This window comes from Nipponia nippon, unplaced genomic scaffold (assembly GCF_047370975.1).
Source record: "Nipponia nippon isolate SJK-2023a ecotype South Korea unplaced genomic scaffold, ASM4737097v1 scaffold_18, whole genome shotgun sequence".
In the NCBI taxonomy this organism is placed as follows: Eukaryota; Metazoa; Chordata; class Aves; order Pelecaniformes; family Threskiornithidae; genus Nipponia; species Nipponia nippon.
The window spans coordinates 9356623-9378769 of record NW_028262334.1 but is presented as its reverse complement, the minus strand read 5'-3'; the positions used below and the strand labels follow the sequence as shown (position 1 = coordinate 9378769).

The 22147-nt window shown below is 44.6% G+C and overlaps 1 protein-coding gene across 13 annotated transcripts in view; it reads right to left on the bottom strand.

The window, feature by feature from the left end:
• Positions 1 to 22147, bottom strand: part of ARVCF (ARVCF delta catenin family member) — a 287922-nt gene that overhangs the window by 145286 nt on the left and 120489 nt on the right. The window contains exon 1 of one of the 13 annotated variants that reach the window (XM_087754807.1): positions 10094 to 10454. The exons of the other annotated variants lie outside the window; for them this stretch is intronic. Within the exon in view, the coding sequence (XP_087610933.1) occupies positions 10094 to 10114 (21 nt within the window). The 5' untranslated portion in view covers positions 10115 to 10454. Of the gene's footprint in view, positions 1 to 10093; positions 10455 to 22147 lie in introns of those variants that run through there. 13 annotated transcript variants of the gene reach the window in all.

Below are 22147 nucleotides of genomic sequence, written 5' to 3'. Positions count from 1 at the left end.
TTTTTAGAAGACTAAAACAAAACACTTAGGGGAATTTTAAATACAGGAAGGAGGGATAAGAGCAGGGGGGAAGAACCCAACATTCTTCGTAAATATTTTTGTGACTCCAGTTGCCAAAACAGTATCCACATAAAGTACCTCCGCCAAGTTTCTCTGAACACAAGACAATTCAAAGAGCAACAATTCACGCAACGCACCCACACGTTTGCAGTGTAGTTGTACAAGCATACCCAGCACTTCAGCTGCTGTGGACACGACTCTTCCTTTACTATCTCGATGTACACGGCAAATGCTGATTTTACTGGTGTCTCTTTTTCTGGAAAGTCTCTGGAATCCAGCCAAGCTTGGGATGGGTGTTACACAATATTTGCTATGCCTCTTGGTTGAGGCAGCAAAGGAAGAAAATTACATTTTATTTGAGTATTGAAAAGTTTGCGTTGGCACTGATAAGCTGAAATTTTAAAGTGTCAGCTTTGGGAAAGAACGAAAAAGAAAAATAAACTGAGCCCATGTAACTGAAACACAAAGACGATTTTGACTGGAGTCTCAAAAACCAAGCAGCAGAAAAACTTACTGGATTAACAGTGTGTCACACTCGATTTAAAGCAACTTGCAGGCAGATGTTTCAGGTTCTATTTACACACCAAAATCAGCAGCCAGATTTGCAGAATTGTTCGGTAGATTGACACAGCACTCTAATCGACCTCTAATCATATCTGGAGTTGGTGCATACTTGAAAGGTTTGAAAGTCTGTCCCTCATTTTTGGTTGCCTATATAGCAGCAGTTTTCTCTTTGAAGGTTCGGCTCTTGAAGAAATGGTAGGAAAGAACGCATTTTTAAATCCAACATATTAAAAAAGGCCATAACATTTTCAACAACAGAACTGAACAATATTCTCCCTCTCGCTTCACATTCTCATAGAGTTGATGGAAGGTACTTATTCTTCTATGTTAAAATATGGAAGTTGCAACTGCAAATACAAAGGTCTGTCTGTCACTATTACACAAATAAGTTAGCACTTCTTTGCACCTCCTTGCACTGTTGCAGCCAAGAGAGAAGGGTGCAGTGTCACCTTCTGTTTGCTTCATATTTACTGAATGTTATCCAAGGAAACCTTTTTTTGTGATCTCTTACATCTAAAGTGATTGACGGCTGCTGGTTTTGATGTAATTACAAATGGCTCTCCCCTCCAGAAATAACCTGCTAAAAAGAATATTGTACCGTAGAAGCAAAGTATTACCCTTAAAAATTGCCAACGGTATGCACTAATACATCGCCCTGGTATTACTATGCCAGTAGCTGGTGTCATGACTGTCACTGACAGATGAAAAGCTGAATAGGAAAGAGAAAAGAAATAGGATGTGATAAGATCACATCATAAAATACAAGACAAATGGTCGCCGTGACCAAGATGCGTTCTAACCTCAGGTAATAAACCAACATGTCATGGTAGAAAGAGAAAGAGTGACCCAGATGAGATGAAATTGCTAAGGACAAATGCAAAACGTTCCTTGCCTAGCATACATTTACACACGCTAATGTGAGAAATACAATTTTCTAAAACTCTTGTAAATATACCTGAATCCATTCCTTTTGGGCAAAGAGGGGAATGAAGGACCAGAAAGTACAATAAGCTTATTAAAAAACATGGGAGGGGAGGAAGGAAAAGAGATGGGAGCTGCAGCATCAGGTTCCGACACTCTTATTGCTAGGACGCAATCATCCTGCAGAAGCGAATTAATGCCATAACCAGCAGACTTAAGAAAGCTTCCATATGTTTTATTAAATATCTACTAACTTGCCTGCCAGTGCTAGAAGGCAAGGACAGGCTTTCCACATAACTGATTCATGGAAATTCCACCCAGAAAACCGTGGGCTTAACTTCGCTCAACCACCGGTGTTAGCTGGCATCCACTCCCATCGTCCAAGCTCGCCGCCTCCCTGCCTGGGGAGAAACGCAGACCTTTGCTTCCCCTCCTATTTGCAAACCAGCTGCAGGGTTCATCTGTAACAGCACATAAACTATGCGAAGCACTTTTGAAGCCCTTATCGTGGCAACGTAGGTTTTAATGCATGTGTAAACCAGGGCATTACGCATGTCTTGAATTCTTAAGTTTTGGGCATGTTTAAGTATTGCCATTCCGATGCCCCAGTAAGGTGAGAAGGTTACAGTCTCACGCCGGTCAGGAACAGGGGAGCAAACCGCTGCTTTAGGAGAGGCTTTCACCGGCTCACTTTCTTTACCCAAACGAGCAACAAGTGAGAACACCCAGAGGGAAATATCTCACCCATGAAGTCCAATCACCTCTTTCATGAGCATTCAAGAATCACATAACTCTCATACGATACGAATCATAGAATCACAGAATCATTTAGATTGGAAAAGACCAGTGCAGGACCCGGCCCTGAGCCTTGCTGACCCTCACCCAGTTGGCCTGGGCCCATCAACCCAGCCTGGCCAGGGCCCTCTGCAGAGCCTCCCTGCCCTCCAGCAGATCAACGCTCCTTGGTGTCATCTGCAAACTGACTGAGGGTGCGCTCGATCCCCTCGTCCAGATCGTTGATAAAGACAGTAAACAGGACTGGCCCCAGTACCGAGCCCTGGGGAACACCACTGGTGACTGGTCACCAACTGGATTTAGCTCCATTCACCACAACTCTTTGGGCTCAGCCACCCAGCCAGTTTTTTACCCAGCGAAGCGTACACCCGTCCAAGCCAGGAGCAGCCAGTTTCTCCAGGAGGGTGCTGTGGGAAACGGTGTCAAAGGCTTTACTAAAGCCCAGGTAGCAGTAGATCTAGTAGCAAAAAAAGGAAAAAGCAACTAGATGGTAAAGAATTTCTTTTGCAGCACACCAGCTAATTTCAAAATATTACCAACTCAACAGAAAACAACTAAGGCATGATAATGCATAGGCCAAGCAGCATTTAGGGGAAGTAATGAAAACATACAGCTTTTGAAGTTACCAGCACAGAAATAGCCATTCCCTTTTCATTAAAGGCAACTCTTAGTATCATTAGTTACTCTTAAATAAAAGAAAGCCCGTCAGCAATCCAGGAGTTCAAGGGGACATCTCACGGCCAGATGCTGCGAAAGCAGCGCGAGTTAGATTTTACAACAGTAAGCAGCACAAACACATACTTTATAAATAAAACCTACAATTTACAAAGTCACTCTCTACTTTCACAGCATCTGGCATTTAAGTTGAAATCTTTTACAACCCAGGAAGAGAGTTATTTATAACTGTTCCCTCATTAGAACATCATAAAAAATGATCTATAAAGAGTTGCACTCTTAAGCTAGTGAAAACCATATCTAGGATTCATCAGAGACTTAAAATGGCAGAGAGATCACCAAGACAGCCCAGCTGGGCAACACTGGTCTCCCAAAACATATTGCTGGTTTGACAGATGAGCTGATAACCAATGGAACTGAGGCCAGTAACATAAAGCATCTGCTGGATTAAGTTTAAATGGTAATACATTTCTCCTAATTTAATGTATATGAACAATAGAAGAATTATTCTGGTCACCATTGCTACCATTAGGAAGAAGGTTTAAGAAGGACAAAACACTAACAGAAGCCAGCAAGGTGACTGGAGTAAATGATGTGCTTGGGAGAACATCAGCCTGACCTGATGCAGAACCAGAGCAGCTGCTCCACAGAATTTATACCAACAGGAGACAGCGGTGCCATGGAAGAGCTGCTAGCCACCATTCCAATTTAAAGAGTTAGGGTCTGGTTTACCAGTGATTAACAAGGATTCAGGGAGATATTAATAGAGAAATCCAGCCACCTGCATAATCTGTTTTACAAATAAGTCATTTTGTCCATTCAAAACAAAATAACTTGGTTTGCATTACTGTAACGCAGTACTGTGTGAAGTACCATATATAGTCCTATATACTGGTTTCCTTATCAAACCTTTCTCCACAGCTACTTGGAATTTAACATACTTTCGATCGCCTGTATTAAATTCCATCTCATTCAAATTTGGAAAGCTCTCGTCTCTGCAGAACACCCTGGTGTAAACACTGGTTTATGTCTTTGTTAAGTGCATCACAAACCCAACCAGCTACGGCCCACCTGCTGCTGTGCCCGCCGCCAAAAGGGCCTTGACTCCCCGAACACTGAATTTGCCCGAGAATCACATCATCGAAAGGGAGGGATGCCAATAGCTTCAGATGCAAAGCTTGCTAAAATAATTTGAAAGAGTTTACAATTCAAACAGCAGAATAATCCCAAACACACGCGCACACACACAGAGAAACTGTTTACATCTCAGGGCTCTACCATCCATAAACAAATTGTGCTGCGTATCTTTTATCAGCGCCTTAATGAATTACAAATTTCTAAGTTGAAAAGTCTTCTGAATGTTCCAGATGACTCTGATCAGAGTTACACTACACACACCCAGAGTAATGTTACTTAAATTAAACCATCTTCTCATCTCCTCCATAATATTTTTATACATATATATATATATATACATATATGCACACACAGAAACACACACGAAAATACGTTCTCTACAGTATAAAAATAAGCCCTCACATTCTGGTTTCATTTCAGGCTTTCAGGAACATTTCTTTCTCTGAACATTACAATAGTCTGGCTGTGAAAGTTTTACTAAAAATAAAAGTTCAGAGCTGTGCCAAGTGATTTAGCTTGTGGAGGCAGAAGTTCCCAAGCCCAAAAACTCTCCAGGTTTACTTTGAACAGTTTTCACTTTATTTTTTGAATGCAAAGAGAAGCGTTGAGATGCTAAGGAGAGATGTGTGGGATTAGCCAAAAGGGAAAACTCAGGCATTTCAGCTTCCTGCTGTAAGCAGGTGTGGACTTGACTCCTCCAAGAGGCAGCGAACACCACCGAAAGTAAGGAATTCTCATATTACTGCAGAGTACAGGGAGCCCCGAGTCCGTGGAATCGCTTGCCCGCCCATTTGTAGATACAAAAGGTTACGATTCCCCAGAGAAAGTGAGATTTTAGCCCCTGCGTGCTCATCAGCATCTCTCAGGCACAGTTACAGTTGTTCACTGCTTAGGCATGCAGACAAATGAATTAAAAAAAAAAATCCCAAAGCCTGGCTGCAACCTAACGAGATACATGAGACACAAAGGACACTGTGAAATTTAAAACTATCAAAGTTTGAGTTTCAGTTTTCCTTTTATCCAAGAATTTGAACCATGCTCTCTCTAGCCTCAGGATTTATTTCAGGGACTCCATTCACTCTTAAACTCTTGCTATTTATTCCGTGGTTGGGGCACAGGGAGGAATCATCAGGTCCCCCTCATCCTTAAAAGGAAAAGTAAAACCAAAGAAAACCTACTAGCAAAATCCTATGGTCCATTTCTCACCAGAAACAAAACCTTTGAACATAAACTAAGTGTCACCTCTGCTATCCTAACCCTGCGACTATTAAAGCTACTGCAACATGAATTTCCTTCTCTTACCTCCTGTAGTATAAACAAGCCTGTGCAATGCCATGAAAAATACAGAGGCTAATATGAAATTATCAGGAAGACTCCTAGTAACAAAAATACCTTGGAAGGCAGAGTTAAACAGAAGAAAGTTCCCATCCACTATCAACCCGCCTACACATCTTGAACTTTTTCTGCCATTTTTCCACAAAGGCACTGTTGGGCAGAGCTGAGCTTTGCTGGACATCGGTCACACAGGTGCTGCTGAAACCACAGTAGTTTTCAAAACCACAAAGAACAGCGTCTTTTTAACGCTCCGTTCTGTCCTCGGGAAGATCTGACCAAACCAAACGTACACAGAGCTCCCAGGCCAGGACGTTTGAGATAGGAACCCCCGGCACCGTCGCCTTGTTCCCGCAGCAGGAGCAGTTACAGGAGAGCCTGTGCACAGGCTCCCGTTCGGTCCTGCCCTTTCCCTTCTCCTGCTGACCTGCTTAACACAGAGCCGCCTCTCCTCCCCGTCTCACCCCAGGAGGAAGGCACGAACAGTCTGGTTCAAGATGTCGTTCCTAAAGCATACAGGGTTTGCTTCAGTTTTTAAGCTGGATCAATTCACTGGTCCCCAGAATGGTCCTGAAAATGCGTGTTTGCGTAACCAAGAGGGCAACCTGCTGCGTGATTTGGGAAACCAACAGCCAGCAGCAGAGAAGGATAGGATCTTCTTAACCCAGTGAAGCTGAAGCTCCCATCTCACACAGCCATACCCACAAATATTTCCAGAAAGGAGAACAAGCAGCGGAGTCTGAAATTTTAGTTTCCTTAATTAAATCCACGTTATTTTAGGAGCACTACTTCTGTGTCTCAAAGTGGTATCTTGGGGGGTGAGGGGAGGGAGTGACACCTCCTTAAATTAGCCTAGGCACTTCAGAAGTTTTGGGGTGGGAAGCAGCAGTAAGTGAAATACGTTATGGTATGCTCCCTCCACCTTTACGGCATACTTCAAATGAAACAGGAGCTTTTTTCTAAGTTTCCCTGCATACGGTTCCACAATTTTGCTCTCACAGAGGAAATTAACGGAGAGCCACGGAGGAACAGATGCAGGAACAGATAAAGACACGCTGAGAGCATGCGAAAATCCTCATATTCAGGGAAATGCCTTATTATTTAACACCCAAATATAGAGACATTTTAGACACGTCACAACTATTTTCAACCAGTGGCCCTGACTCTACTCCTACTGAAGTCAGTATCAAACCCTTAATTTAGTGGCAGAAGTGAACTCCTCTCGGAGAAGACTGTTCGAGATTATATGTTTGAGAACAGCCTTGTTAGAAACATCCAGCCCATGCAGTTTCAAATCCAACTCTTTAATGTGCCGTTTTCCCCGTTTTCATCTTCCATAATGAGTATTTCTACATTATGAAAGATGTTGAGCGTACATACTTTAAAAAAAAAAAAAAAGCAACCTTTTATTTTTAGTAACTGCAGTGTAACTTAAGCAAAAAAATGCAGCCAGCCTGATTGCCCCTGCACACCAGCTCACCTCACGACAGGTGGCTGAGCAACACGGCCTCGGAAGCGCAATCGCTGGAATGCTTCGCTTGGTATGTCTGCTGCTGTTACAAAGCTGCACGTGCATGCAGACGCGCCAGTGGGACATTATAAACCCTCCCATCCCAACAGCACTTTTAGAAGAACACGGTTCTTGCAAGAGCATTTTCAGAAGCAGAGCACCTCCACCACACGTCGTGCCCTGCTGCAGCCCCGGAGCGCCCCAGCCACAGCGAAGGACCGCGCTGTGCAAGCCCCTGCACCGAGAGGCAAAGGCACGTCCCCACACCCGAGCGCCAAAGTTCCGCACCCGAGCGAGGCAGTAACTGCCTGCAGAGCTACAACGTCCACCCTCCTGCAGGGAATCACCGCCTCCGTGGCAGAGCCAGCAGAAGGGAACGTCTGCCTCCACTCAGCTGCTCCGGTACGTAGCTCACCATCTCAGGAAGGGAGCCATGAAGCACATCCCCTGGGACCAGCGCTGCCGCAGGGGTCACAGCTGCTGGCAAAGGGCTCCCTTTGGGGAGCATTGTGGACTGCTGCCTCTCTTTACTCCAAGGTAGGAGAGCACATTACAGCTGTTTCAGGCCTATACCCACACTGGGCAGCCCATGACACGTGAGAATCCATGTGTGAATCCACATAGAGATCCACGTTAAAAATTAAGCTCCCTTCTTACTTGTTTTTTCTAGTATGACTTGCCCAGCTGTTTGGAAAATGATGATGCTTTTGCATGCTGCACCTCCACGAACATTTCTTCCACAACATTCCCACCACTGGTACAGACTCATACCAAGTATATCACTAATGCATTAACCACTTTTTCATCCTGCCAGATCTAAGATTTCATACTCTCTCACATCAGTACCATCCTCTAGCAAAACGCTTCAGGGACAAAGTGCTGAGGAAGGGCAGCCTTACTGAGCTCGGTGCCTGAATTCACAATGTTAGCAAAGGGTTTGCTGAAGCAGGAATAGCACAGAACTGAAGAGTTTTTGGCAAAAGTCACTTGAAGTGACTCCTTTCCCCTTCACAACTTCACGGCGCTGAGGCAAGCCAGCACTTAAGGCTTCAGATCCAGATCAAAGCGGTATGTCGTGTAGTGACCAAACAGATTTTCCTAGTTCAGTTCCAGACTTGAAGCTCCTTCTGAACCTCACGAACCCCATCCTGACACTCAGGCCACTGCAGAAAGCCAGACTGCAGATGCTCAGCGCAAACTCCGGCCGCAGGAAGGGGAAGGCCCAAGGGAGAAGGCCGAGGTGACGCCTGCCCTCCACGCTCGTGGCCACAAGAAGGGCTTTTCAGCATTTGCTTCTTCTGCCAGTGCTCCCAAGTACAGCGCTGCTTTTGTGGCCCAGAACCTCAGGAAGCATGGCTGTTCCCCACAGAAGCCAAAAGGACAGTTAGAAGTTACTCTTGGTTCTTGTCAATTATGATTTCATAACTCTCTGTACTCAGATTTTAATGTGAGGAGTATCTAAACACATTAGGTCTTTAGTTAAGGCATCCTTTCTAGTACCTCTCCCATTTTTCTCTGTATGGATGGCGTAGACTTGCCATTCACCTCAAAGTCATTTATCTATTTGGCTTAGTTTTACTTAATTGTGATCATTAAAGCTAAAAGATTACTTTCTAGAGGCCCTGCAACTACACAATAAATTTCTCTGACAACTCACAGTTTAAAACTACTGCCTTTCATTAAGCAAAGCATTCTCTAATACACTGTTGTGGTAGCAGACTGATCAGTTAATGGCAAAAAGACCTCAGAATGCATCAAGAACCCTTGCTCCATCAGAAGAGATAAAATAACATATCTCTGATCCTCAACTATGCCAGGCAGCATGAAAATTAAAGCCATGAGATTTTTTGTTTTGATATGGAAAAAGAATTTACAAGTTAACTGAAATGCATGAGCTAAAGTGATTAACTATAATCTTCCACTCTCACTCAAGCTTTTCCTCCTATCAAAACAGAAAGCCCAGAAGACAAGAGCACAGAAAGCCCTACTGCACAGGGCAAAAGACATGAGACACACCTTTTTTACAGTTAGCATTCTGCTCCTTACCTCCAGGTTTCTTCTTCATGTATCGAAAAAAAAAACAAAAAACAAATCCCCAAAGAGCTGCTAACTCTATCTAAAAAATCAACAACCCCTGCACGCAATTTGACAGGCACAGCAACTTCAGGTCGGGCAGCAGGAGCAGGACCACACACAAATAAAGTCCCGTCCTCCCTCCGAAGTCCCCAGGCAGCGTGACACACCAAGCACCCCAACAAAACCAGGGCTTGGACCCCTCTAGCAGGCGGGGCGGTGGTGTATTATGGTTGCATTTTCTTACTCTAAAATACTCTGTTCAAAATTAAAAAGGCAGAGAAGAAAAAGGAGGGTTAAGAAAAAGGTAACACCTGATCCTAGTTTGAGGAGCAGCTCTACCCTGCTGCCACCTGAATTCATAGGGTTTCCTGAGGCTTACAAGGTAGATGAAGGAGGTTAACAGGGTAAGCACCTATAAATTACAGGACTCTACATCATGTCTATTTATTTACATCTAGCCTGCAACAGCTTTACTCTGCAAAACCCAATGACACTCCAAGGTAAAGAATGATATTTAAAATCTTTTTGCACAGAGCTGTAAGTCCTTTGTAATTATTAAGATGACAGCCGAGAGGGCTTCTTGTTTACGATAACATTTAGAGCGAAAAACTGAAGTTACTTCCCTGGTATGTTCAACAACAAAATCAAAGAGAAAGCAACAGAACACCCTATGAGAAAAGCAAACGTTTAACAAAAGCAAACAGCAGCAAAGCTTTCTTTTTTAAAAGCACTGTTTCTAGCTGTTCACGTCAAAGAGTTCCCGATTTGTTGAGCGGGACGAGAAGGTCAAGGAAAACAACAGCCTGCTTTTTTGGGTGCTTCACCAATTAACAGAACCGAGACAAAAGCAAAATCTCTCTCGAGCGCTCCGTTAGAAGGAGCGGCTCAGCTTTTGCTCTCAGTTCCCGGCCCCGAGCCGACCGCGGGAGCGGGCAGCCCTTCCACCCCGGCAGCCTCCCTGCCTGGCAGCCGGGGCCGGCGCGGAGGCGAGGGCCGCCAGGGCCGGGCAAGTCCGGCACTCACCTGTCGGAGCTCCGCGGGCATCGAGGCCAGGCGCCGGTTCTGCCGCCCCGAGCAGGGAACTCCGCCAGCCCCCGCAGCCCCTCGGCGGACCCGGCCTTCTGCTGCGGCAGCCCCCTTCCTCCGTGCAGCTCGCTCCTTTCGCGACCCGGCCGGCAGCCTCCCCGCAGGCGGAGCCCATCCAGGGAACAGAGACCACCAACCCCGCCGCTCCGACGGGAGAAGAGCGGCCGCCGGCGGCTCCCGCGGGGGACGCGTCCCTCTCACATGGCTCTTCCCTCCGCCGCCCGGGAGGCTCCGTCCCGGGGGGCGGAACTGACGGGCAGCCGCAGCCGGAGCGGGCCGGGGCGCGGCGCGGCCACGCCCGGGGAGCGCGGCCCGGGGCCCGGGGCCTGTGGCGGGCGGCCGGAGCGGGGCCGCCCCTCGCCTCTCGCCCTGCCGCCGACCGGGCGCGGGAGGGGAGGGCAGCGGCCGCTGCGGCCCCGGGGCTCCCCCGCTGCCCGGCCCGCCCCCGCCCCGCCGATCAGGCAGACAAAGAGGGAGAGCGCCAGGAGGCGAAGCGGCTGCTGGCAGCCGGCAGAAGCGCTACCTGCCGCGGCGGGGCAGAAAGCCCCCGGCACCGCCTCGCCCAAGGCGCGGCTCCCCCCGGAATCGCGGGGAGCTCCGGCAGGAACGCAAAGGAAAGGCTCCTGCTTGCTCACTTTCTGCACTTCGCTGCGAGACGAATCACCGGCACCAGAGAAAGACGATCTTCCATCGCAGTCCCCTCCCTTTTCCACCTTACACAGATGCGGCGAGGCTTATAGCTCAAAGTACAACTGGCCTCGTTTTTTTAGAACCATTCACCTGCCCACAAACTTGTCCCACATTCATTACAAGATTGTCTTGATAAATTACTCATTACCAAAATTAATGCCAGATGTGCTCTGCCTTGCATCCACCACATTCTGCAACAAAACCTGGGACTTCACAGCAGGATACAGCACGGTTTTCACGTCCATTTATTGCCAGTAAACTGGAAGTACCCAGCTTTTAACGTTCAGTCTTTGAGCAGGCAGCGAGCCTCCGTGAAATCCCTGGGAAGCAGGAGAGCCTCCCGCACTTCTTATTCTAGCACCCGATCCCTCTTTCCAAGAAATCGCAGAAAGGGTATGTATTAATGAATATATTAAGACATCAAGTCTTACACGAAAGAGACCAAGGTAGGGAGGTGCAAACCAAGCTTAACTGAACCTGCAGCCCTTCCCTGCCCGGAGGCACCCGGGGGCCGGAGGGCACCTTACCAGCGCTGGGGCTGACGCCGTGCCCCTCGGTGGGAGCGGGGCACCGGCTCGGAGGCGGCCAGCTACGTCCTCCCCCCGCGCCGCTCGCCGCCGCTGGCCAAGGGGGAATGGTTGGGTTTCCTCTTTCGTACCAGGTTCTGCAGCAAACCAAAGCAATAAATAAATCCACCGCTGTAACAGCTGGTGGCTGAACAATGGTAATTAGGGACTGAAAGCTACTGGAATCAAATTAGAGACTATCCCTGGAAAACAGGGCTAGTCAGAGACGGCGAGACCAGCTCTAAAGCAGAAAGGAAGGTACGTTACCATTTAATCTTCTTTAATTATCAGAACAGGCGCCTTTGCACAAAAGTATCTTTTCATCCCAGCTTGAGGTTCCCTGAAAATTCTAAAACATGCTTCCAGTGTCAATGTAATTAACATGTTAATTAATATCAAACCTACCAGATCAACATGAAAAGGTGGCATCTCCTAATAATGACATTTAAGACTGGAAGGAATGCGTCAGACCTATTTAATCTGAATTTCAGCCTTACTGTTACCGCCAACGTCAAGAGTTCCAGCTGAATATCAGAGCTAAGGCTTTGTATTTTAGGGGCAGGGCGCAGGGCAGAACTACGTTACCCAACTCCGGTCCTAGTTTGTTTAAAAATAAATGCCGTAAAGGCTGACGGGGCAACGGTAGATGTTCCACAAGGTTTAGCTGAAGCAAAGTATTTGCTTCACTGGAGAGAAAAAATACGCTCGGAGTCTGTCTACAGTGGAATAATTTAGGGGCAAGTGGTAGCGGCCCTTAATAAAATACTTAAAGGCCAAAGCAAAGAAAAAGCAACGCATTTTGTATGAGTCCCCCGTACTTTTGTACAGCACTCTCCCCCCCCTTCTCCTTGTCCAACTTTTCTTCAGTTAACAAACTAAAATAGCTCAACTTTTGTTGAGGCCATGCTGGCATAGAAAAGTACCATTCAACTGAGGCATGCACATGGACATATGCCAGCCCTTTATACACTGTCACAGAAAAAACCGTTATAAAGTCCATATCCATCGGGCGCTGAAGTAGCTACTCTCGCATGCAGAACGACGAAACTGAAAACCTTCCTGGATGGACTTGCCAATTCGTACTCACATGAGAAGTCTCTCATGTTGCAAACCCACAAGTATTTGTGCAAGCCACGCAAGATGAGCGTTGCTGAACTCTGAAGTCCCACCTTCGGGAGTCAGGTTGTTATTTAAAAACATAATTTTCCTTTCAAAAATATGAGATGCTTGTAGGCCTTCTGGTTGTAAAGTGAATTTTGAAAGTGTTTTGACTCAAAGCCAAAGATTTTTTTTCTTTAAAAAGGGCAAAATACATCTCAAGCCCCCATATTTCTTAGCCACTTGCAATATTTTACCAGCTCATATAATTCTGAATGCTGGGATTTGGCAATGCTGAGGTAAAAGAATTAATTACCTAAATAAGGGGTATGGATTAGATCCCTAAGGTTATACTGAACTTCCAAATTCTGGCAACACACACTCTATCCATTAGTATCAGACTGCTGACTACATCACAACGCACACCGCCCCCCCCTTTAAAAATGAACCTTAATTTCTTAATCTGTCACATTTTTCCCAGCTGCAAAAGTAGGGTGAAAACCTTCTTTATTCTTTCTGAGAAATTAAAAATTTATAAATAGGAAGGGATTTAATTCTCTGGAAGATGCAGTAGTATAGTATCTGGGCCAAGCTCGCTCTTTTTATTTCTCCCATTACCCTTAAAAAATTCTCCATCACTAGTGCTGCACTATAGATTGATCTGCTCTCAGCAGCAGTAAAAATGAAATGGTTTACAGCTCTGCCTGGAAACATAACATATGGCTTCAGTGATACGTAACTTCCATAAACCCGACAGAGCAAGAAGGCACAAGATGAATCAAGAATCCCAGCTAACCATATCGGCAAACGCGCCACCATCACCCACGGCACCTCGCAGAATTAGGCAGCCTGTGTTCCTAGAGGTGCTCCCATGCCGAGGGCGTTTTATTGTCGTTCTGTGAATTCCATGCAGCAAATTAACAAGGTAAGTGAGAGGACCAAAGAACAGTGCACCATGATGTGTCAGTGTGCCCTACCGTACTGATTTTAATACAGACAAATGAAAACAGAACGTTCTATCTCCAGGATACCTTTTGATATCTTCTCCTGGTAGCATTTCCATCATTTTAAAATATATCTGAAAAGTTACCTAAGCCCTTTCAAAGCATCCGTACTTGCTCCAAAATGGTGGCATGACTCTAGTAGGACAAATCCACCAGGATATTTCTAACATGTCCATCAACGTGGTTTGACAATCTCCTCCTTTCATACTGCAAGGTTAGAAATGGAGACAAAGCCGGATTGCCTCGGTCGGAGAGCAGCTGTATATAAATGGAGGGTGATTTTCTGTGTCATCCTTATTTAAGGATGCAGTATTAAAGAGGAGGCCTGAAGGATCACGAGGCTGAAGAACAATGTGGCAAAGAGGAAGCAAACCCTTTCTGTAGAGGGACGCCATTAGGCATTGCAGTAAGTTCAGGGATTTTCATTTGTGTACCAACACAGCTTCCATCTTGCTACATCTAATATCAGTCAACTCCACTTCATCCAAGTTGTCATACGGCAGGATGAGAAGGCGGCCGGTCTGGTGGCAGCACTGCTGACCTTGGAAAGAAAACGACGGAGGAAGCTGCATGTCGCTGCATATAGGTTGCAGCTGAATGAGTGACCTGCGTTTCTTCCCAGCAGCCTCATTTAGGTAAGAATCAACTACATCTTACAGGGATAAAAACAGAAAAATCTCCTCCAGTTTAAGAAAAAAAAAATTAAAATAGCATTACATTTATAACAGAATGACAACAGCAAAGAAAACAAATCAAATTTAAGGTTGGCACTGTGACCATAATTTCAAGCTGTAGTTATTGGAAAGGAAAACAAAGACACTCAAATGCAGGAAAGACAGACGCAGTATTAATGATTTTTCATTTCTTAGATTTTGGTTTGGTTTTTGGATTTTCCAGATGCTTTGTGCTGTATTTCAAGCTGCACATTACAATCAGTTGCTCAGAAGATACCACCTTCACGTGTCATCCTCTCATCCAGAGGGCAGAAATGTGGTTTGCCATTAGGTACCGGATTGAGAGCTGCCTGTACGAGCAACCGATTTTTATGGTAACTACTGTTCTCCTCAAACCAAAACCTGAAGCTGTTTTGGGTTTTGTTCTGAAGACAGAATTAAGGTCTCTGTGTATGAAATTTTATTCCAGAGCAAGTTTCTTGTATTTGGAATACTTACATATGAAAATAAGACTGCAAAAAGGAAGAAGAGCTAATCGAGATGGGTTAGAAACACGGAGACTATAGCTCTTTTCAATCTATTCTAAAAATGCCACTCTGCCAGCAGCTAAAGATACATTTTAGATGAAGGCCCTAAAATGAACTCTGACAGCATTCTACAGCATTTCCCAGTCACCACAACTATGGTTAAAAAATATTCTCTTCAGCTAGTAATTTGGTAGCTTAAAAAGGGAAGCAGTTTTGGTGGTGTTTTTTTTTTTTATTATTTTTTTTTTTAAATACATATATAAAGAGTAGACTCTGACATTTATTTCAATCAAGGGCTTTAATTACAGTTGGCAGGCGGCCTCCGGCTGCCCATGGCCATCTTTGGCCATTCTGTTGTCAGTCACACCGATGACTTCAGTGCACGACTCCACATTTGTGACAAAGCAAGCGAGCGCGTAATTTGAACCATTAACAAGAGGACCTAAACTAGCAAAAGGCTCAGTAATTTATCAGTGTCATCAGAACCCAACATTCATTTGGGGCTCTTTCAGCATTAGTTCACAAGAGCTTACAGATACCGCAGACAGCCAAAATGCTATTTTAGAAAATTTCGGGGTTTAAAAGCCAGGTTGAACCCTTCAGGTCCAAAGCTCCAAGGGCTCAGGGAAGAGGACATTGCCTGTTCGCCTGCTTGTTGGCTTTAAAGTTTCTGCAAAACATTCTCGCGGCTACGTGTGGACGTGCACAAGTAGAGGCTTCCGAAGACCGACCGACCCCCGTGCGGTGCCTTGCGGGGATAAAGGTCTGCCTCGCTCGTACGTGTACGGATCAAGGCCTGCAGTAGTAACAAAAGCTCTTCATAACATTGAGAGATAGAGCGCAAAAAGGTTTCATGAAGGTTTAAAATCTTTCTTCCTGAACATCCCGGCTAAACTAGTACAGTAGTATGCTTGGGAACTACAATGTAGGGGAATTAAAAAATCTTAAAACAGCCAGCACCATTAATCATGTTCTGCTGTCTGAGCTGAGAAAGAAACAAGCAGCGGAACATGAAAAATAAATCACAACTTTAAAATGCAAGATGTTTTCATGTTAATGATCAAGAAGCAAACATGGGAAATGTGACTAGAAAGTTGTTTTTTAAAAAATCCTGTTAAACCTGATACTACTCTTTAATGTTTTAATGTTTACATTTGAATGTTCCTGTTTTAAGACATTTTTAATGATTACTTGCAGTTTTACTTACTGATGTTGCAACACGCAGAGAAGGCACGCAAAGAACAACCTGGATGCCCGTTGACATAATAAGGTACACACAGCAAGCAGAATTTGTTTGTAATGTCTTTCTCTCATGCGTACTTCTAGTAGAAAACATAATTCTATTAGTAAATCAATGTAAAGTCATGGAAAATTATTATGAAACTGTGAATTTGTCATTCAAATTAAATAATTTTAATTTAAACCTGGTACAGTTCCAGGTCAGAAAGGTTAAGAGTTGTGCAAAATTATTCTTTCACAAATCTTGGCAAACAAAGTAAGAAAATCCTTGCCTTTCAGTTGCTTCCAAAACCTCAGTCAATAACAATTCACACAAAACAAAAGAAGTTGAGACTTTTCAAGGCAAGTGGAACTGCAGAAATATTTCTGAGACTGCTAGGGCAAAGGTGGTCACTGCCGCACCGTTATGATCGGTAGCACAACCCGGTTGCTGTCCTGCTGCCAAACATGAGGTGGCCCTTTGGAACGGGCACTTCCCGTACCCAGCTGCAGAGCACATACTTAAGGGATGAAGTGCGAGACATGAAGGAGAGGTACTGCTGATGGTAGAGGGAAAAGCGAGACTCCTGCAAAGGCATGCCCCTTTCAGCTAAAAGATGTATTTTCAACCCGCACATGTAAAACTATAAAACAGTATGTAATTAAATTTTGAAAACAACAAATCGTCCTGCTGGAAAGAATAAAATAATTCTTTCCTTATCAGACAGAGGGTCGGTTTCTCAGTTGCTGGGTTCCCTTTTTAAAATTTTTTAATGAATCCTTTGGGATCTACTTTTTAAACGAGATTTGCTGATGAAGTTTTATACAAACACTTCTCGGATAACGCATCAGATTTTGAGTGGATTCTGCTGCATGCCAGGAGATCCGAGCCCCAAAGAACGCTAATAAGTGGGGTCTAGGTGGTTCGCTTCTCAAATAAATCCCTTCTGGAAAGCACTTCACAGCTTCTGATGCAGCTGGTCAAATCATCTTCGTTGTTGCTGAAATTGATGCTAATATTTCCATTCACTTTTTTATCCATGTTTTTACCATCTAAGGCCTTAAATAAAGACTTAAGAATAATCATAGGGGAGAAGCTATAACAAGAAATAGAAGAACCAGGAAAGTAAATTCTCACAGCAATACTACTCGAGTCCATCTTTTGGAGGCTCCCATATGAGATATACCATGATGCCTGCTGCGCAAACTCTTTTTTTTGTTAGCCTTGTGCTATCGCATTCCTCCTGCGATAGAGGAAGCCGGGTCTAGGATTTCCTTTGGAATTTGGGTAATCCCAGCAGAGAGGCAAACAGCAGGAGCTCCTTGAGCTCACAGTGGTGCAACATGCCAAACTCTCCCTTTGGAAAGTCTCTACTCGAAACACCTGCAGTAATTCCAGCAGAGCTCCTGCTGTGGACGGATTCCCGTAAGGTGCAGGCTGGCTTAGCAACACCGTCTTAAGCCATCTGCGGTACTGGGCCCTGAGAAACACCAGTTCCTTGCTTCCAGGTCCCACTGTTGCTGAGCTATCAGCAGAAGATCCTGACTCTCACTGTAAACCAGGAGTTGATGCTTTCACAGAGACGGGACAGTGTCCATAAAAAAGGTGGCAAAAGCTCCAGCCTCCAAGCTACCTCAACTATTACCATCTCCAACACAGCAGTAGCCAGGCACGGGATCATACCTCATGCATGGGGAACACGCCGCCCCGAAAAGCAGCTGAGTATCGGCTTCTGGTCCAGTTCCTAACTGTGCTGGGATTCACAGGCACCGCAAATATCTCTCAGCTCATGCTGAATGCTGATCTAAGAACTCATTCTCCCATGGGAATCATATTCCCAAATCTCCCCTCGCCTTCCCCCCGGAACCTTTGAATAGTTGCGCATATGCAGACGCTGAAACCTGTCCCAGGTCATTCCTAGAAATGCAGTAAGACTACTCATACGTCCCGAACTTACAGGATCGGGCTGATGGCGTAGCTAGCGCATGTGTAACTGCGCAGTGACCGGCAGGCCGAAGAACACGGGCTGAATTACAGAGAGGGGAGCTGGGAGCAGGGCAGCAGCAGCTGGCTGGAGCGCAGGCGCGACACCACTGGCACCGAACCATCCTGCGCCCCTGAATCGGAACTTGCATTTCTATGGTTTCAACTGGTTTTATAAAGGAATTAGGACTATCCCTACAAATTCTTTCAACATTTTGCAATCTGCTCAGTTACTAGCAGAAGTAGAACATGCACGGGTTAACTACCGATGAGCTATTTTCTGGGTACTTGGCACGGTAACAGGAAATAGTGCTGTAACACCGGGCCGCTGTCATGAACGACAGCATTGTTGTCTCTACCTGACCTTACCTGTGAGGTTAAAAAAAAAAAAAAAAAAAAAGTCATCTTCCACACTGCCAGTCCCTTAATACGAGCACAGATATGCGGTGTAACAGAGGAAGCCGAGAGGCACTACAGACTAGAACGTAAAACTCTACAGGCAGAGATGGAACTGCATTCCCTGCGAGATGGAGAGGAGGAGAAAAGGTGAGGCGATGCCTTCGTGCTGCTCAGAGCCCATTTTTGCTCCCTCTCTGCATATGTTCAAACATATACACAATATTAACGCACCCATGTTCTTACTATCAAAGCACTGGAAACAGCCTCTATAGTCTAACAGTCTGCACTGTGTCGGTGCAGAGCAGAGAATCTTAAATAAAAGTAATGAAATACAGACAGAAGAGTTATTGTTGCCCCAACTATAACTCAGAGAGGTTAACTTGATGGTATTTTCTTAGAAAAGCAATTTGAGCTAATCATCTTGTATTTTTTTAAATTCTTGCCATGTGTTCTGGTGTGCTTTAGAGTTCACCTTTTACTTGAAACCGACCCTCAATTCTCAACATGTCATTTTTGGCAGAAGTCACAGGCACCTCAGGTTAACATAAAGACTGAAGAATATTGGTGCTTAATTATGGCTACAAAATACCTGCCTAAAAAATAAGGGAAATGTGTTTGTTAGTTTTTAAACAGGTGTTACATCCCTGGAACATAAGTTGAAATACAAAGGATCCAAATCGTAACTATGAAAATATTCTGTAGCTTTTTTCCATAGGCTGATTTTCCTTGGACAGCTATAATCGTATTGCAAAGTGAAGAAAAAAAGAATTTGATTAACTTGGTTGATTACTGACGTTTCAAGATGGGGTATTATTTGTTGGGAGGGGGTTTGTGGGTCTTTTTTGGTGAGGGAGTTAATAGAAAAAACCAAAACACAACAGTATGTGATTTCTTTCAAGTTTCTTCATTCCCACTTACATCTCTGCCTTCCTTCCAACTCTATTTTGTTAATACCTTGGTTAAACACAAAGTTAGGGAACATTTGCACCAAAACTATATATCAATTTATGAAAAAGCATGGTCAAACGTATGTCAGACTTGGAGGAACATATGAAAAAAGCTCTTAGCAGTTATAGAGGCAGGACACTAATTAAAACACAACGAGAATTTTGAGCCTGTGTTTATGACCATGCCTCTTAACAAATGAATAATCATGGTAGCAATAAAAAAAAAAGACTGACTCAAAAACCTCATCACTTAAATTTTTAAAGTTGTTTTCTCCTGATTTGTATTTAACCCATTTATTATTGTGTGTATTCCCTTGGTTCAGAAGCAACTGCTTTTGCATTGCTCTAACTCCACCGCTTTCGGGAGGGCCGTGTATAAAGGGGACAACCCACTAGCAGGACTTACACAAGATGTATTTGTAACAGTGTAACTTACCATGTCTGGCATCGCACTAATTGTAGTCTTTCAGTTTAAAGACCGGTAGAGGTTAAAAAAAAAAAAAAAATCCAACTCTGTAGTGAAATAGTTAAGCTAGTACAAAATGACTGTGGAGCAGGCTTCAGTCAATCATTAATCAGCCTCTATAGATGGCGTAGTCACAAGCCCTATTATTTCAGAGCAGTCTGTCTCAGTCACGTCTAAAGGGCCAAACTATTGTGCACGGTATTAAAAAAAGTATAAACAAGCGCAGTTCTGCCTCCAACACCGTATTCATGCCACGTTAACTACTGCAATTGCACAATCACGCACAGGGCTGGCTTTACAAGTGACAAGTGAGAAGCTTGTACAGTAATGTGTATTGCTAGGTGTAATAGTTACGTAAATACGAGTTACTAAGCTATACTCATCGGTATCACATCATGCTGATTCAGCTTGGTTTGATTATTAGAAATTTCAGCCCATCCAGCACACTTGCACACTTCACCATTAAGAATCTCGGCAAGCCTGACTCTTGCATGGTATGAACAAGCACAACCGACCGGCAGGATGGCAACACCAGTCAAATGAAATACATTTTTAATTATTAGATGATTTTGTCAATGCAAAGGCTTCTCAGATCAACTTACGTTACTTCTTACAGACATGAGAGTCAATCCGATAAGTAAGACTCCGCACCAGCGTGCAAGGGGCTGATTTCTGTTCGTTATACCGTGTGCCATTTGGCAGCTCCCACAGCTTTCCTACCCGTGAGACGGGGGATAATACCTGCCTTTTTTGTAACAGGGCCCCTCTCAAATCCCTACAGGTCACTGCAGAATCATTGAAGTCAAAGTATTGTTACAGGGTATTTGTTGGCGAAAGAGGTTTATTGAATGCTGTACTTTATTTTGGTTATGAAAACATTAACGGGAATGGAAGTTGTCAATGTGCAGCAACGGGGAAACAATCTTTGAATGCAAACATTGTCGTGCAGCTCCCCAGCTGATCAGACTTGACAGAGCTTCTCTGAAACCCATGGAGCCATGCCAATTTAAACCAACTCAGGATACAGCCTTGTTTAATAAGTTTCACATGTCTGATGTTTTAATAAAAGTAAAAAAAAGAGAGAATATTCCTTATTATTAAAAAGTTATGCTCTGAATGGCTAGCTATCCCGTGATAATATTGCAGCTTTGCGCATTCAGCTCAGGACAGTACATGCCCCGCACGTGCGCTTTCATACCTTCTCCCTGTCCAACTTTAGTTCCCACTGCGAAGAGCAGCAGAAGGCTGATTTGAAAAGAAGTGAAACAGAACCAGGTAGATTAAACTAAATACTTCACACATGAAGAGTACTAAGAATTATCAAGCTTGTAAAAACCATTATCAACCAGAGACCTGAACACGTAGAAGACACGGGATAGGTGCTACTCACCAGTGACTTACAAGCTTATTGGACTATGCCTGCATTGGCAAACTGATAAAAAGGCAGGCTGCCAAGACTCCCACAGCTTGGGATACTATAACAACAAAAAAAATATTTTTTTACATTCTTTACTGCAAAAATTAGAGAGGCAAACACAAATACGCGTTAACAGACAGCTCTGCTCTTTTTACTACCACCGGAGTTTCCGTTTCAGAAACAACCAGCAAAGGCCAGCCACGTGATTCCCCCCACTCAAAGCCGGAGTAGGGGAGAGAGTCAAGAACATCCTTAAAAAATGGAAGGATTTTTAGGAGATTTTTATTAACCAGATAAAAGCTCTATGATTAAAATTTCATTAAATGTTATATTTTTCAGAGTAATGCAAAGGTTTTCATTGAGTAGCTAATGACCTCTTGTCCAGAGGGTTCTCAGTCTGGCAGAGCACTTTCTTTGACCACTTCAAAACTTGCCCTAACGCACGTATAACGTTGCTCCTCTTCCAAAAGTTCTGGAGGTGAAAGACGCTAATCCATGTCGCTGGCTGTACGCTCGGCCGCAGACTCTAACCGGGGCCAGCCCGTGCGACTGGGGAGGCTGCGCAGGGCAGAAGTTACATCTACCCCCTTGTTCGACAGCACCGAGCACGCTCGTGTCCCTGTTCCCCAGAAGCTGTGCTGGCGAAAGCGGGCTGCCCGGGCGCAGCAGCGGGTGCTTGCCCCGGGCAGGACGGGGAGATGGGCACAAAACCTCTGCACGGCCCGCAGGTTTGGCAGGCGCTGCCTTCCACACCGGGCTAGGAAAACACCAACGCTTTGGCCGCTACCTCAATAAAAGACTCTCACTAATGTTAATGGGAGACATTTCAGCAACAGTTAGGACCTCGTATTGTGAGGGCAGTATCTCCCAGAAACCCCTCCTCTGGGAAGAATTCCCATTAAAGAATAATCCCAGCTATTTCTAATTAATATCTGAACAAACCATTAAGGATTTGTTTAGATTGTCCAAGCAATCAACTTCTCCCATTAAGACACTTTTTA